Source organism: Neolamprologus multifasciatus, chromosome 7, assembly GCF_963576455.1.
Source record: "Neolamprologus multifasciatus chromosome 7, fNeoMul1.2, whole genome shotgun sequence".
In the NCBI taxonomy this organism is placed as follows: Eukaryota; Metazoa; Chordata; class Actinopteri; order Cichliformes; family Cichlidae; genus Neolamprologus; species Neolamprologus multifasciatus.
In genome coordinates, this window is record NC_140445.1 from 35,873,246 (window position 1) to 35,890,478 (window position 17,233).

At 39.1% G+C, this 17,233-nt stretch overlaps 1 protein-coding gene and 1 long non-coding RNA gene across 8 annotated transcripts in view; one reads left to right on the forward strand and one right to left on the reverse strand.

Annotated features, from left to right (window-relative positions):
• LOC146514693 (uncharacterized) overlaps positions 1-17,233 on the forward strand; it is a 332,360-nt gene that overhangs the window by 142,248 nt on the left and 172,879 nt on the right. The gene's annotated exons all lie outside the window — the stretch shown is intronic.
• Positions 3,426-17,233, reverse strand: part of tcf4 (transcription factor 4) — a 249,336-nt gene continuing 235,528 nt past the window's right edge. For 5 of the 7 annotated variants that reach the window (XM_085166088.1, XM_085166086.1, XM_085166087.1 and 2 more), the window contains 2 exons: positions 16,649-16,796; positions 3,426-10,297 (listed from right to left, as the gene is read on the reverse strand). In XM_085166088.1, coding sequence (XP_085022214.1) covers positions 10,249-10,297; positions 16,649-16,796 — 197 coding nt within the window. In that variant the 3' untranslated portion in view covers positions 3,426-10,248. Of the gene's footprint in view, positions 10,298-16,614; positions 16,797-17,233 lie in introns of all 7 variants that reach the window. The other 2 variants (XM_085166089.1, XM_085166090.1) reach the window with 1 other exon arrangement.

Sequence of the window (17,233 nt, forward strand, 5' to 3'; positions counted from 1 at the left end):
CATCAGTATCATCAGCTCAGGAGGAAATCTCTGCACCTTTGCAACTGGCTCCTCTAAAACTGACATGATGGAGAAGCTCTCCAGGCCTTTTTAAACAAGCTGGAAACTTTGTTTGTTTGTGTCAAGTGGGGTCTCCACATACACAATGAATTAAAGAGTGAAAGTGAAAACAAGGAATGCATTTTATGTGTTTCAGGAGCAGCAGAGTGTGCATGTGCAAACCATGTTTTTCATCTCTAGACTGGAAAATTTACTGAGTAACAGGCTAAAAATAGCCAGTATAGACACCACAGTCCATCATGCAGTGATGCAGCCAGTCATGTCATTTATGTAATCTGTGGTATCAAGTGTGCATAAAGACTTTTGTCTTTAGCCATTGAGACAGGGCCTCTTCCCTGGTAGTGTAATGCCCTGGGTGGGGAAAAGTGCAAACGAAATGAACAAAAGTCCTTCTCAACCTTTAATGTAACACATGATTAATTTAAGTCTTTAACAGCAATTTGTTAATTTAGTTATGCTGTGATGGTTATTGTAGTTATTTGGCTTTTAAACTCTGACTGTTGTACCTGTACTTTGGTTAGTAACAGTGTCAACCCTCTCTCCAGTAACTATGGATTACAGTGCAGAATTTTACATTTTGTTTTACTGCATTTTTCTATTTTTCTCTTTGCTGCACATGAAAGAAAACAGTGGCTGGAGAAGCTTTATTCTTTACAGGATCATATTTTATGATTTACATTAACAATCCATAATTGTTCATTACAGTAAATAAGCTTTAAATAACAGATTAGCACTGGGAACTCTATGTGCTAGTATTTTATTATAATTTGTAGTGATTTGTTCATTTAAGTTTACGTTGTGCAATCAACAAATATAAAATCACATTAAAATGTTCATCAAAAGGAACGCTACTGTCATAGTGACAATAATGCTATCATAGTAGCAAAATATCTATAGAAGGAACGGGTGACTGATATGAAACTAGTGTTTGTCATTGTACATCAGTATACTAGTACTAGAGTACAGGTAACTCTGGAAGAGAAGCAAAGTAGTATATTTGTATGTACAAATGTACGATGGCTTGTTTAACATATACGAGCTATCAGCTGCATGTCATACGGCTTCCAAACTATGAAGAAAAAAAGCAAAAAGCTTTGAAAGCACCGTGTTATCAAAATTGCACATTTATTGCTACAGAACGGTCGTGAACATGAGCCTCATTGAACCATTATAAGATGAGAACCAGCAGGCAGGGCTGTCAGGCTTGCATGAAGGAGAATAAAACCCTCAGCACAGACATCAAAACCTATTCCCCAATATCTCCACTGATCTGGAATAACAACAACATGCACAGCAAGTGTAACAACATCAAGAGCAAATAAGCAGACAAGAAAAGATGAAGGAAACACCAGAAAGTGCAATCAAAGACAGACTCTTACCTCTGGCATTTCTTTGTCTTGCAGTAAGGAACGTGACTGCTGTGCTTTTATGTTTTTTACATTTTTGCTTCTTGCTGTGAAAGGCGATACCTCACCGATGTCACTAACGTCAAATGTTCAAAAAAAGAAACCTATTTCAGTAAAACCTTCCTCACACTTGAATGGATGATGTAAACTTTTTCAATAATTGGCTTGAGAACATTTACTTTTCAGTTTTTTAGGTATAAAAGATTTGCCCCTCCAGAAATATATTCCAATTTATAAAGATTTTAGCTTAAAGTTTATTACAGGATGGGCTTCATCTGCTTGAGAGAAAAAGAGAAAAGATGCTGGGAAAAAAGCCCAAGCACTGGCAAAAGGGCAATTACGCTTTATGAATTTAGTTTATCTTCTCTGCCTCGTCACTGAAGTACAACAAGAAAAAACATACGTTTACTTGTAAGTTTACTTTACTTATTGTAATACTGAAAAACATGATCTACTGAGCAAGGAGGTGAATGTGAAACATTGTATGTGCTTGTTTGTACTGCTGAAAACTACAAAGTAAAGCATACTGTGTGTCACATAAACAGTTCCAAGACATGCAAGACCGTGACTGCTTGGGAACCTGAGGTTGTAAGGGAATATTTGTTGGCCAGTGGTTGCTGACAGGCTCACTTGTGGTTGCTTTGATCACTAGCAGATTGCACGGTCACCTTTAGTTTGCTTTGAAAAAGCTGACTAGCCTGTACACACTTGGCAACTGCTCACCGAGTGGTAGAGACACAACCTGTAAACAGATTACGTTTATAAAAAAGTTTGAAATAAGGGTTCACCTTTTGAAAGATGTTGGTTGTGGCAGTAAGGTGCAATTTTTACTTTGTAACACCACCAAAGCAATTACAAGGAGGTTTCGGGAGCCACTCACCAACGGGTTGGTGAATACACATTTTTCCTTAGTGACCAGAGGTTGCTAAGGGGTCATCAATAATCTATAGGGCCGTGTGTGAGTGGAGCATTTATAGGTTGGAATGGAAATGTGGAGGCAGCTATTCTAGTTATTCTATTTTGACCCAAAGAAATTACATTTTAATTTAATGTCTATATAGACAGTCTACTACCAAAGTAGTAAATTAGAATAATGACTTGGCTCAGGTAAAAATAAATTAACTGCAGTTGTTTTTGGTGGAGAATTGCAAATATTGTGGTCTGAGTTAGTTATCAATAAACTCCAAGCTCTTTCTAAATGCATATTTCACCCAAATAAACATTTCTCCACATGCCTGGTGGTAAATATATGGCACTATCTGACACCCAGATATAATGTTCATTATGTCTTCAGCATTGGGTTGTGTTGTGTTTATTAGGCAGGTGTAGCAATAGGAATGTTAAATTAGGACATTGTGGTTTCTGCAGTAGTTAGCATTAAGAGCTGTTTGTTGACCAGCAGCTACTGCTTGTATCCAGCTTGTCAAAAGTCCTGTCCGTTTAGTGAGGTCATCAGGTTTGAGCAAGGTCATGACTGCTATCAGCAAACACTGGCTGACTCAGCTGTAATTGTAACCAGATAGCTAGCAAACTTTAAAATGGTAGAAGGTGTAAGTTTTGATGATGCTACTCTATTCTTTATGCTAAGCTAGGTTAAAAGGTTTTTCTGTAGCCAAAACTCCGTAGGTATGAATAATTTTAACACTACACAATTACTTTATTTCAGAGGGTAACTTCCATACATTAAAACCCCCAAAATGTAATTTGAGTGTCTATGAATTAAAAGATGTTTAAAGCTGTAGTTCATTATTCACGGTAACAAATGCACTGGATTGCTTTTCTTTAGGTTGCAGGACACACTCAGCATCCTGGCACATAAGCAAATAGGTCATTAATTTTGTACCATAAACCTTATCGAATACAACTTGAGGACAGCTGTGTTCAACAAAAGTAACTTGTGACATACGAAAAAGCTTTGAGTGATGACTGCTGGAGATAAATAATCAGACTGTTTCCAAATTAGTTCTGTAACATTTTACTCTTATGGAAAAAAAGATGATGACACTATGACATCAAAATGATCATACATTTAGGGGTTTTTAGAATTATTGATTGTACATTGTACAAAGAGCTAACTTATTGTACAAATACAATAACTATCATACACCTGGTAACACTTTGGATGCATTTAGATAAAACCAATAACCATCTTCTTACTGGATATGTATGAAAATGTGTGCTAGGAATGGTTAGTTGGCACTTAACATCAGTGATTTCAACTATGAGCAAATAATCTGGAATTGACAGAAATCTTTTGATTTTCTTCTCATAGCAATGAACACTAAACTATCGCTGCCTGAAAGAGATTTACTTCAGATTGTCTCAGAAATTAGAAAATCTCTTGGCTGTGCGCTCTTTTTCTTCATATAGGCCCTATTGAAATGTGAAATAACCTTTATGTGCCTTCATCAGCACAACACAACCAGCTAAAATACTAGTGTGGGTTTAGTAAGATTTATGTATAGGAAACTGATAAGACAGCATAAAGAAATTATCATAAATATTGTGAGGAATTATAAGTGTACTCTTTCTGGCAGTGGAAAAACTGATTGTTCATTTGCTGTTTTCATTTATGATAAGTTATGCAGGAAGTTCTCTGGAAAAATGTTGAGTATATATATTTTTTAAATTCTCTTGAAACTGCTCTTTTCTATGATATAAATATACCAAATTTATTGTGCTACTGATCTTGGAATATACCCAAATGCTCGCTTAGCCTTAGAGTTGTGAGAAAATAGAAAAAAGTTTCCTGGAAAAACAAAGGACAGGAGTGGCCATTTTGAATTCAACTCATTATTGCAGTAAAACTGGTACAGAGTAACAGATTACAAAGCTCATGGCACAGTCACTGAAAAAGAGAAATGAGGTGTGTATGTACAACAAGGAGGAAAAAGAAACAAAAATGTTAACATTTTGGCTAATAAGAACACCAGGGGTAACAAAAAATGAAGGTACTGTAATTCTGGAGATGACTTGATTATACAACAAAGAGAAAATATGAAATGAAGCATCGCAAAAATAACATTACTTAAAAAATACATGTAGCACTTGCACTGACAGATTCAATCCTTGTGTTTAACCTAGGTCCAATTCTGAGTAGCTTTTCCTGCTGACAAAAAGCTCAATTTCAATGGCAAACACTAGAAACAAATGACTGAAACTGCCTTGCACATCATCTGAGTTCTTTTTGGGGAAATAGCTGATACGATTATTTGCTGATGACCTGCTTCTTTATATTGGGCCTCAGTCACACTGGCCTCAAAGTCCGGTTGGCAACCTGGCAACCTCTGGTCGATAAGCAAAGTGGTTGCTGACAGCTGTTAATTACAACTGATCGCAAAGAGGGCGCTGTACAAAAAAACCTCCTTATGATTGCTTCAGTCGCTACAGTGCCTTGACTCAACTGTTGTTGTGATTTGGTGCAATATAAATACAATTCAACTAACCTGAATAGATTGTCATGGTTGTCGGCAATTTGCATGGATGATGTGGACAAATCATAGTGAAACTTGCAAAAGTTATACCTAACCTCTGCAGCCAACATTATTTTTCCAAAATGCTCAACTTTTACTATAAATTCACATAGCTGTTGTTTGCATTGCACTTTCCACAGTTTTACTACCATTGGGCAAGTAGCTGGTGAGTCCACATCTCGGATCATGTAAACTACAACTACCACTGTAATCTGCTAGCAACCAACGCAATTACAAGGTTTTCAGTGCAACACCATAAAGCTCTTTGCAACCAGTTTTTCCTAGCAAATGCAAGAACTCTTGAGCAACCACCCTCAACTAGTTGGGGAATACACATTTTTTCTTAGTGATCTGTGGTTGCCAGGGAATTGCCAACCAGTCTTTAGCCCCGTGTAACCGGAGCTTTAGCAAAGCTCCAATCTGAAACAAAATGTTAATCTTGAATCAGGTGTTGAGGATCTTTTTTTTCCATCCATATTTATATGCCATCATAAGGAAAATAAATGCACAGCAGTCAGAGCTGGCTCGCAACCTGGCGACAAAATCAATGCATTTGTAAACACTCTTTGGGTACCTCAGTCAAGATTTCATCATCGCTTATGTTTCAGATTTTGAATTCCTTTGTTATTGCAAAAATTTGAATTTTTATTTTTTAAGAAATTTTTTAAAAAATCCTTAAATCGCGCAAGTAATGCTTGGTGCAAGCGGATATGACAGTTTGAGTTACACTTCAGATGTTGCCAACCAAAACCACAAACAGTACAGAGCACCACTGATCGAAACAAAAACTTGGCACCTGGCTACTGTAACCGGACGAATACGACCGCACTGAAAAATCAAAACAAGTTCATCATCATGATCATCGTGTCTCACTGGCAAATCTTCACCCCACAGAAAATGGCTGATGGCTATTTACACACATCTCTGCGAAAAAATACAATTAAAAATGTAATGTCATGAGGCATGGAGAATTAATGTCATATCCCTTTCATGATTTCTGATTCCTCCCTCTAACCCTCAAAAATGCCCCCCACAGATATAAACATAATATTGAAAAATAATAATAAAAAAAACTGATTTCTGAACTTTTGACCTCACTACATTTTCAATGTGACACATTTTTTCAACACACACTGAATTTTACTTTTTCATCTTTTAACAAAAGAAAAAAACCAATACAACATATTTCTAAAACACAAAATAACAACAGTCTACATGTAAAAATATAACTTTTACATACACAATTTCAAAATAATGGTAAAGTTTGCCATTTTGTTGCATACAATTTACAAATGTCTGTGTGTTGTTGTTGCCTTGGATAGATAGCAGTGAATGGAGCTGATGGAACTCCGGTCCCATTTTGTCCTGCGCAGGGTGCCGTACTAGTCAGAGGGTGGCAACAACGGAGAATACAACGAAGTCAGTTGAAAATTTATAACACTGAGGGGCCTCGCCAACTTCCGCCAGTTCAGTCTTTGAGAAAAGAACTCCTTGCCAAGCAAACACTCCCTTTGCAACGGAAAATTAAAAAAATAACAGAAAACGGCACCCTCGTTATATATTGTATATATTTTTTGTACATTTATATATAGATTGATTTATTCAAATAGATTCTTTTCCAGTTTCCGTGCCTTCCTGTTGATTGGGTAGAATTTTAACCACGTGAAAATGACCACCGACAGTTAACAATACTGCCAGATAGCGAATTGTGTTTTTTTGTGTTTGTCTTTTTTTTGTTGTTTTTTACATTTTCTGTAATAGACATGTAAACCAGAACAGACAAAAAAAGTAATACGAGAAAAGATTCTTCTTATAAAAGAGAGCAAGAGAGAGAAAGAGAGAGGGAGGGGGAACAAAAAAGGAAATTAGTTTAACAACATACAACCACACACTTTGTACTGAAGACTACATTGGCTCATGGACAAGCCGATCAAATATTGATAAAAAGCTGATAAGCTATAATACAAGAAGAGACGCGTTGTTCACCGTGGAAACAGGGTTGGGGCTCGGAACAGGAAAGTGGGGCTGGAGTTATAGAGGACTTTGGGGGATGGGGAGGACTGGGATGGGGGGCAGTCTTGCTAAATCAAGCATCTGTCCCATTGGCTTGAAGCCAGAACACGCTGTCTACTTACATATAAGCGTACAGTACATTAAATACAGTTTAGGGTTTTTTTTTTTATCCAAAAAATACTTTTTTTTTTTCTTTTTAGCTTTTTTTAAATTCCCAGGTCTGGTAAAAAACCTGACTGCATAGAACCTAACGACTAAGAACAGGTTTCCCTAAGCTTGCATCCTATTAAAAGACCAGGTAAATGTCCTCCTCTGGCAACTCGAATGATATGAACTCTAAAAAGGCACATTGGTAGAAGTGTGAATGTTCAAATTGCATCTGTGGGACCGCTTAAGTGGGGCAAGAGGCTGGGAAGAGGGGCTATAGACTCTAGTTCAGGGCTCATAAGGCTAGGGTCAGCAGAGCACTGGGACTGGGGATTAAACATAGGCCTGGACTTAGATGGGTTCAAACCGTGGTTCAAACTGGTGTGAAGGGGGACTTCCAGACTTACACCACAATTCTTGCAGATATTCTCAGTAGCCTTGATTTATCTACTAATTCCAATTCTCACTTAGGTGGTCATAACCTTCGACATCATGATTTTTCCTGTTCCTTTTCCTTTTATCATCTACTACTATCAAATCAAGAAACATGGCATAGAACTGAACACACTTTGAGTACAGAGTAAAGTAACATATTATTGGTTGGACTTTCAAACTGGAATTAGCAGCAATTAGCTGCACTTAACAGGTTCAAAGCTGTTAAGTGCAGCTAATTGGAGCTAATGCTAAAGACAAAACCGGTAAAACCTGAAACCTTCCTCATTCTGGTAGTTGCAGATACAAGCCAGAGTCGGCTCATATTTGTTTCTCTGGTGCAGAAGCACCAACTGTGCTGTGACAGAGTTGTTATGTTGGAACATGACCAGGTGCTAAAACTGCTACTTCGGTGTGCAGTTTTCCCCGGTCCAGTCAGGGAATCTCGGTGGTCATTGTTTCAAACAGGCCTCCTGATCTAATCTAAAAGCTATTCAAAATGCTGGCAGTCATCAATGTAACACCAAGTCTGGCAAAACAGCTCAATTTTTATTGTCATCCCCTCCTCCTTCCCCCAACCCCATCCACACTGTTTAAAAGATAGCATCCACAACTGAAGCACTGTCAAATGCATGCCAAACCAACAGGCTACCCCTAAACGCCAATTGGAAGCACTAACGTCACAAGCCACAAAACCTCTGCTTTCCCTATCCGCCACATCAGCACTGCAAATAGTTTCTTAACGTCTTTATCCTTATAGGAAAAGGTAAGTTGTGAAAACTACTTTTGCCTATGGACGAAAGGCCAAAATGCACACAAGGCCACAGAGTTGTTCCCAGCCAGCAAGTGTCAATTGGAAAGTCCCCCCTACTCAAGCTCTCTGAATTTGGAGGCTGGGTTAGATATTTAGGGCTAAGATCAATCAGGAAATGAGGGAATCAAATGACTCAAACACGGGAATGGTTTCACAACTGCTGCTTGCACCCTTGAAAAGAATTATACACCCCTTGCCCTGATGACTGTTCCCTTACTTCCCCTGCAGCGTCATTAGTCATTGAAACCAGTGGATTCTCTGCTTTTCCTTTTCTCTCCCTCTAGCTTTTAATCCCCTTCATACCAACTCTCAGAGTTCAGGCCTTCAGGGAATGTGCTAATCATGGAATAGAATTCACTCCAGTGATCAGGCCAGCTCTAAACCACTTCGTCAATTGAAAAATCTTTCCTGTCATCTGTCCGTCCACTCAACCATCTGTTCAGCAATCCTTCGATTTCAGTAACAGTCTGGATACCACTCTCAAACTTTGTCATTGGATAGCTGACAAAAGACTGATTCAGAATGTTTGCTCTACAGCTCTTTCTGTAAATTGAACCCACAACAACAATCTAAAACGAGGATGCCATGAAAGCCTTTCCTTCCTGCCACATTTAACAGTACAGTTTTCCTATTTCTGCATCATTTTTCTTTTCTGTCTATCCATTGTAATTCATCAATATTCCCCAGTCCCTCTGGAGTCACTCGCTGATTGACTGATTCAGTGATTGATTCCCTTAAGAACTCTCTTCCTCCCAGTAGATACACACGGGTCATTTGGGTACAAATATCCTGGCTTTTGGATTTGTGTTCACACAATAACTTTACACGAGTTTGCAGTCGCCAAAAACTCAATGTGTGCACCAGCAAGGAGCACTAATGTTCAGGTTCTTTTACACTGACAATGCAAATGTTTGCACTTTGTAAGGGAATGCATTAGAAAGGGAAGAAGTCCTAACTTCTTGTTGGCCCTGCTTCTTTCTAGATGCCTCTGATAGTCAAGCATTGGCAAAAGTTTTCATTCAAATCAGTCAGCAATTCAAGCACCTCTGAAAAGCTGCATGATTGCAACACATTTGGTGTCCTAATGTTTTCTTCATTTTGATTTATAGTTGGAAATTTGCTTACTGTTTGTGTCTGAGTATGCAACCTGTGTTCATTTCTTAGTTTTGTTTCCTTTGTTTCTCCGTGTGTATCTATCTGACTTGTTTGCATCCAAGAGGAGATCAGGCACAGCTTCATCCACAGTGTGGCGTTAGATTGCCATTCAGTCAGAGATGCGCTGGAGCTGCATTCAACAACAGCTGCGCAATGTTGCTTTTGTTACAAAAAATCTCTTTAAACACTTTGTGATATGTTTTGTGTCATTCTGAACATCCCTCCCCAACCCCTTCCCTCCTCACTGCCCGCGTGCAGTATACATTTTTTATTATTTTTTCCTTTTCTCATATATATATATATATAATTATATATATATATATACTATATATATTTATATAGAACCCTTTTGTTCTTTAAAACTGGGAATGCTGATAAAACATGTAGCACAAGAAGAAGTTTCTTCGATGGTGTGATTCCAAAGACTTGTCCATTGCTGTCACTTTGTGTCAAAAGCTGCCGCTTCATAGCAGCCATGTCACAGCGGCCATTTTTTTAGGTCTCCGCAAAGAAGCATCCAGTTCACTTCAGCTGGAGATGCAAAGTGACGAAAGCAACTAACGTGACTCTGCAGTTTGTGTTCTTGACAGAAGAAGGAGACGATGACAAAGAGGAGGGTCAGAGACGACAGACGAGAGGAGAGAAAAAGGCTGATCTGATTGGTCAGGTTGGGGTTCCAGAGAAACTGATTGGTCAGGCTGAAGCAACAACAGTTTTGATCGATTGCCAGGTTGTCATGGAAATGCCTTCAGAGGAAGTGGTCACTCATCATCTTGATGAACTCTGGCACCTTGGACCTGGAGAGACAATGAAGGAAAAAACAGACAAATAAGCCAATACTGATATCAGAGGAAAGACCAGAGAATACTACTTTTAGTAAAAGTACATATTTTGATGATTATGACTAATATGATTCATTCTGGACCACCCAGAAATTTTTATTCCCAGGATGTCAAATACTGCAGTTTTGTCAAAGCTGCTGCAACCTTAAGGTGCAAGTATTGTGATTCAACAAACTGATGGTACTAGTCATCCACCCATTCACACACACTGGTGATGGCAAGCTACATTGTAGCCACAGCTGCCCCAGGGCACTTCTGACAGAGGCGAGGCTGCCGGACACTGGCGCCACCGGGCCCTCTGACCACCACCAGTAGGCAACGTGTGAAGTGTCTTGCCCAAGGACACAACGACCGAGCCAGGGATCGAACCGGCAACCTTCCGATTAAAAGCCAAACTGCCAACTCTTGAGCCACGATAGCCACGTGGCATTAAGCCCAATGCCAAAGTGCAGTCTTTCAGTGCGAATGGTTAACCCTTTAAGACCTACCATAGAACCAAGTCCGCCAGAGCTTATATTATATTTTTACATGCTGTAGAGCCATTTTTGGGAGCATTTCAAGTTGCTATACATCAATACAACCATTACAGCCTAGATTTTAATAATATGTATGAATTAAGTGCACAGTGATTACATAAATTGCAAAAAAGTGCAATAAACTACAAAAAAATTGAAAATCGTTTTTGTTTTTTTTAACATATATTTCTAGTTAGAGAAATTTAAGAGGCTTATCCCTCAAAACTGTAAATACAAAAAAGTTGCACAAAATAGTTTCCCACCACAGGAAATTTATTTTGAGTGCCTTCATAGTTTTATTTTTGAAATACACCAATTTTTATATACTGCAGGAAAAATGAAAATAAATATTATAGTGCAAATTTGCAAAAAAGCAGCATATGCATCAAAATAAACTATTTCCAGCAGTGCAATATGAGTCCTAAGCAGCCCAGAAACGACACAGAAAGTCATAAAGTCAAACATAACTTTTAAAAACACCAGTATAGGCTCATTGAGGCCCGGACGGTAAAAAACTACATTTCCGCGAAATGACGTCACTTCCGGTTTCGGCCAGGTCATGGCGGACATGCGATAGTTCGCGCTGATGTCTATTGACTATGTGCACGTTAGCATATGCTACTTCCGGTGCGGAAACTCCTGTGGGGAGCTTTGTTTCCGGTGTCCTATTTGCGCCCTGTTTACGGTCCAAAACAAGTTAAGCAAATAAATAAATAAAGCGGCGATTTACATTTCTATAGATGTCTCGGGCATTTACCCAATATATCTGTAAATGATGTTCATCGACTTGTCGATATTTTTCCCCCACGCCTCAGGGGAAAAGAGAAAATGGATTCAAATGTTATATTTCTCAGCTGTCCCTCGTTTATCGCGGGTGTTATGTTCTAAAAATAACCAGTGATAGGTGAAATCAAGTAGCCAATTTTATTTTTTGACGGTGCAAAACGTTTCGTGGACATACAGCACTGCACTTCAGAGTCACACTGCTAGCGATAGTAGGGTTGCCAACTCCCTGAGAAATAAATAAGGGACACCTCGTGGCCAGGGCCGGGCGACCCAGTTGTCTTCACCCTTCCCAGTGTGGTGAATTTTTTAGCTCTTTTTTTGTGTGAAATTATTATTTTTAACCATTTGACTTGAATTTGATTTAAGTAGATGCGTATTCTTTGTGATATCAACACATGGGAAACAAAAATCATTTAGCCATTTATTTTTAGCTCAAAATGACAACATTAACACAATAAAACAGGTCTCTTTCTTAAACAGAAGCCTGTCATGCTTAACTTTTGATAATAAAAGTAAATCTTTCTTTAAAAGAACTCTGTCCTGCTTAACTTAAAATTATATAAATTAATAGAAAACAATAGAAAGAAAAATATTCTTGTAACAGTGCACATTTAGTGCATTTAGTGCAATTGGCTTCAGTAGAGGCATTATTTCAGCTTTTGCTCCCGTTTGTAAACCCACTTGTTCCCATGATTACGCGTCATAACTCATCATCATTATTCATCTATGTATTACTTTTATGTATTACTCATCTATTTGTTGTAATCATCTATCCTTGCAGTTGTTTATTACACAAAATAAATTATATTATCACACTTCTGGCCACATAGCGCTGATATTCACTGCACATGCCCATTTTAACCTTAACCAGAGGGTTTAAAAACAAACAAACCAGTGTTTACCATATCTGGTTCTCCGAGGCCTGGTAGACAAAAATTGGTTAAGGGTTCCCCGAGCTTTCACGCCCCTCATGTTCTTCATGTGCTCACCATTAGAAGCACGCCTATGGAAAAAGTGCGCCGGCACACAGTGCAGTGCGCTTTATAGATGTTATCGTGCACTTTTCCAGCCAGGTGTTTTCCTTTTCCCATTCTTCCCTGCACTTTTGCAGCCTTTTTTTCTTTCTCTGAGAGGAACAAACATTGCTGGTCTAATGCCTGGCTCACACTGTGCGATTTTTGGCCCATTTTGAGCCGATTTTTGAGTCGTGCGACCAATTTGGTGATCGGCCCGATTTTGGCCTTCATCGTGCATCGTGTAGTATACGTGGGGTAACGAGAAGCGATTAACACCTCACGACCAGCTCCCGATCATCAATCGCTCGTGAGGGTGTCACCGCAGCCGCTCACACTGCTCACGCGCAAACACGTAAACGTCGGTGAAAAAGACGGAGCAGCACGGCTGTGCAGCGTGTGATCTGGACTCAAGCGATGGAGGCACAACTTGTAGAACTTTGGAAAGCTCATCCGAGCCTTTTCGATGTGGCATCACCAAATTATCACGACCACAACAACCGTGAAAATAGTTGGATTTACATTGCTGCTCAATCACAGCTGCCTGATCATGTTTGTCATTAGTAATTTAGCAAAGTTGATGGTGGTGTGTGTCTGTGTGAGTGAAAGACAAAGAGGGAGAGCGAGCGACAGATTTTCTGTTATAACCTTCATTTTATGGAGGCACAGTGTGACTCAGGTCGCGTCAGAGCATCGGGCGGTATAGTGTGAGACCTGCATCGTGACCTACGAACTTATAACCCATGCGAGCCAATCGTGCAGTTTGAAAATCGCAGTGTTTGCCCAGCTTCAGGTGTACTGTCGTCTGAGACTTGCACCGCAGTGTCGGCGTTTGTTTCCCTGTTGGCCATGCTTTTTCTTGTGGTCATCTGTTGTCTTCCGGTATTTTCTCCGCAAGCGACCTTTCCTCAACCAATGAGATGAGCGGTAATCTGAATTGTCATACTCGAATTGTCATAAGTGTGCTGTCAGCTCATTGGTCACAAAGCAGGGGCGGGGCTGGGAATTATGTTTTCAAACAAAGCGTTAATTACATTAAAACTTATAGACTACTTTTGATTCTCACTGTATTACGGGACAAAGTGCGTCCCTTATTAGCTCAATACGGGACGTGTACTTTTGTTTCTAAATACGGGACGATTCCGTTTTTTAAGGGACGGTTGGCAACCCTAAGCGATAGATGCAGCGATTCTGTACTGTACAGGAGAGACGGAGGAGATCGTCTGCAGCGATCAGGACGCAGGACGTAAAAAAGCATGCAAACTTGCACTAAAAAATCTGCGAAACAGCAAGGTGAAAGGTGAACCGCGTTATAGCGAGGGACCGCTGTAATTTTGAAGGTAAGTCACAACATACCCTTCGTAAATACTAATGTATAGAAACCGTTACCAGCAATCATTAATTTTTTGTGTGGCTTTTTTTCACGGTTTGTTAACATGCTGTGTAGGTGTGTACTTGACTAGCTGATATCGACATAACGGGGAAAACATCTGGTTTGACTATTGTTCACCTGTAGTTTGAATGCTGAACATTTGCCTGTTTAAATCATAAGACCAGTCACTATACAGAGATGTGCTTCTGAATGTGGACGATGTGTCTTCTGCTGCAGTTCTGCTTGTGTTTAGTGATGTAAACAACTGATCGATCTAAACTCTTTAAACGTCAAAATTGATCATTAGATTTTTATGACACAACAGTGGTGAGTGTTCCCACCTTCTCCTCTTTGTAACTTAACGCGATCTTTCCGTTTTCGAGTTTTGGACATCAATTTTGGAGTATATCTTCGCAGTAGCGATTGACCGCAAAGTAAAGCTACCGGAAATGTACAACCCCACATCCGGTCTCAAACCAGGAAGTTAGCATTTTCTCGTGCACAGGGTCAATTCCAATGTAGGAAGTGTTACGAACAGCTGATCGGATCAGCAAAGCGTGTTTCTGGAATATTATGTTTTTGTTGCTGTAAGGGCTTTTTATGCAGTTTTTGCAAATCTATATGTGGAAGGAAACTGTGACCTAGGACAAGCTGATGGCATAAGATGTAAGTACAACTCCTCAGGTTTCATATGCAAAAAAAATTATTGCGCTAGCTTACGTGGTTGCAGAGCTACCGGGATTTAAAAATAGTTACGCAAAACAGAGCGTGCCCGCTCCGACCGGTTTTAAAGGGTTAATGCTCTCAAAGTTGAATTTTTATTAACCTAACCAGGTAATTTTGGTGTCTACTAAGAAGTAAGCGAAAGTAAAAAGCAGTTCAAACGGAAATGAATGTGCATAAAATGTGAACTTTATCCTCCTGATTGAGAAATTTATCCACCTCCTCTCAGATCACTCTTTTAAAGGCAACTGTTGTGGTGCTAATGGGAACAATGTGCCTAATCTTGCAGTGGTAGCAATATTGGAGAGAACAGCAGTATTTGATTCTGTGGGAAAAGCTTTTTGCCAGATAACTTTTGTGCATTTTTCCCTGAGCCTATCTGAATCTGAATGACAATAGCAAGTCCAATGTCCAAGGCTCTTAGTTATTGCCGAGCAGCAACAAATGTTTGAAAACTTACAGATGTCACTCAAAGAGGGGAATTTTTTATATACACTGACTTCTGGATGTCTGAGTTTAATTAAAAGAAACAAGTTTCCAGTTCATAAATACGTTATTATACATTTTCTTTACATAATTTATTGGAAAGTTTACTGGGAATAAAAAGAGGCCAAAGGAGCTCAACTCATTGTTAATGATCAGAAATGTAAAACAAGGAGGAAGTCAGAGTTTAATATATTCATGCAAGTATTCTTATCCTACTATATTCAACGATAGATACTATACACTGACAATAATACCCATAAATGTTTTGGTGCATCTGGTTCATCCCACTTAAAGTTACCAGAGTCATGATTGTGCTAAGAAGGTCAAGTGTATAAATAATTTAGTGAAGGTGTTATTTTATTTCCTTCACTGCAAATTCTTTGCAGAGAAACTGTGGTTTTGTCTTAGGTGACGCCTCCTCCTCATCAAACACCTTTACGACTTCAAGGATACAGAACATCAGTAAAGAAGCTCACTTACACATTAAAACATGCAAACACAAAAGCAATGTGACTGTACGACACAAGTCCAATTCAAAAACAGTGACAAACACACAATCACACATTAAAAATCGCACTTACTGCCAATCTGTTGTTAATGTGTACCCAGACTAGACAGAAACTCTCTCATGTGCTTGGCTTCTGTTTTTAGTCAGCCTAAATATGCTCTGTTCTTCAAATTCAGTCAAATAATGGGAGATTTGATTCACATGCTGTCTGTGTAAGTTGTAACCTTTTAAACAACAATTCTGCTTTTTGCCATCTGAAAATTAATAATATAAAAACCAAAATATAAAAAATATGTGAGTGCAGTTCAGGAACCAATTTATTTCAATCTCAGCCTGATTATTTTGTTTTAAAATTCAAGCTCATAAAATCGAGTGATTAAATCGATGATTCAGTGTGGACATATTAGATTTTACAGCTTTTATTCTGGGAAACCAGCAGATCTTAAATGGTGATCTTATTTTTGACCAGTTCACTGTATCGATCCCATTAAAACTAATGTTATATTTCTAGTTGTGGTGTGAGGACAAAGAGATTTCTCATGTTGTATTGTAATGCTTGAAATAGTTAAAAAGTACACAGACAGCACATGAAGGAATGGCAGGCATGTGATGAACAAATTATAACTTGCCATGCGTGGAGACAGCCCTAAAAACAGAAACTTCCAATTTATTAACTAAAAGCCAAAACACAAAAATTGACTTCACACTACTGAGCTTAAATTATCGTCACTGCATGCATGTTTTTTCTGCTTGTGATTTGTGATGAGATTCTTTCAATTATATTTTTGCACTGTTTTTTTGAATGACTGATTCTCTGGTTTGAGTTAAAGGTACAACAGCAGATTAGTTTATAAGTGAAATCTTCTGACCATTCAGGGGGGAGGAGATGTTGCTGCGTTTTACATTTGTCCCATGGGGTTCGGCCCATCACCCATGGCGGCGGCGGAGTGGTGCGCTGCGGCCAGTGAGAGGGGAGTCCCGTCTGATGTCACCGTGACCTTCTCCTCCTCGCGGCGCTTCAGACAGGCCGCCTTTGGGTTCAGGTTTCGCTCTGGACAGAAGGAGACAGAGAATGGTTTTCAGGTGTTTTCTCTTATGTCCGTTACTCACTGAGGTTTCTCCTTCAGCTGGATTCATCGATCCCCACAGACTGATGGCAAGAACCCAAAACTACGGTCTAGAAGAACACAATCAACAGGTGCTACTACTGCCCTCTCCTGGAGACCTCGGGACACTACATGTATATGTGTTATCACCTAAACCTGCAGGTTTAAAGTCAGTGCTTAAATCGTGCTTTTATCTGACGGAAACATCTTGATATCTCTGGGATTTTTTTTAGAAACCTTATATTTGTAAGTGGGATATGGTTGAAGCCTAATTCAATCATAGTAAATTGCTTAAAACATATTTCTTTTACATTGTTTTTAAACCAAGAAGTAACACAGTTCTCTCAGACATAGCCATTTTCAAGCATGTTTTCAGTTCTGT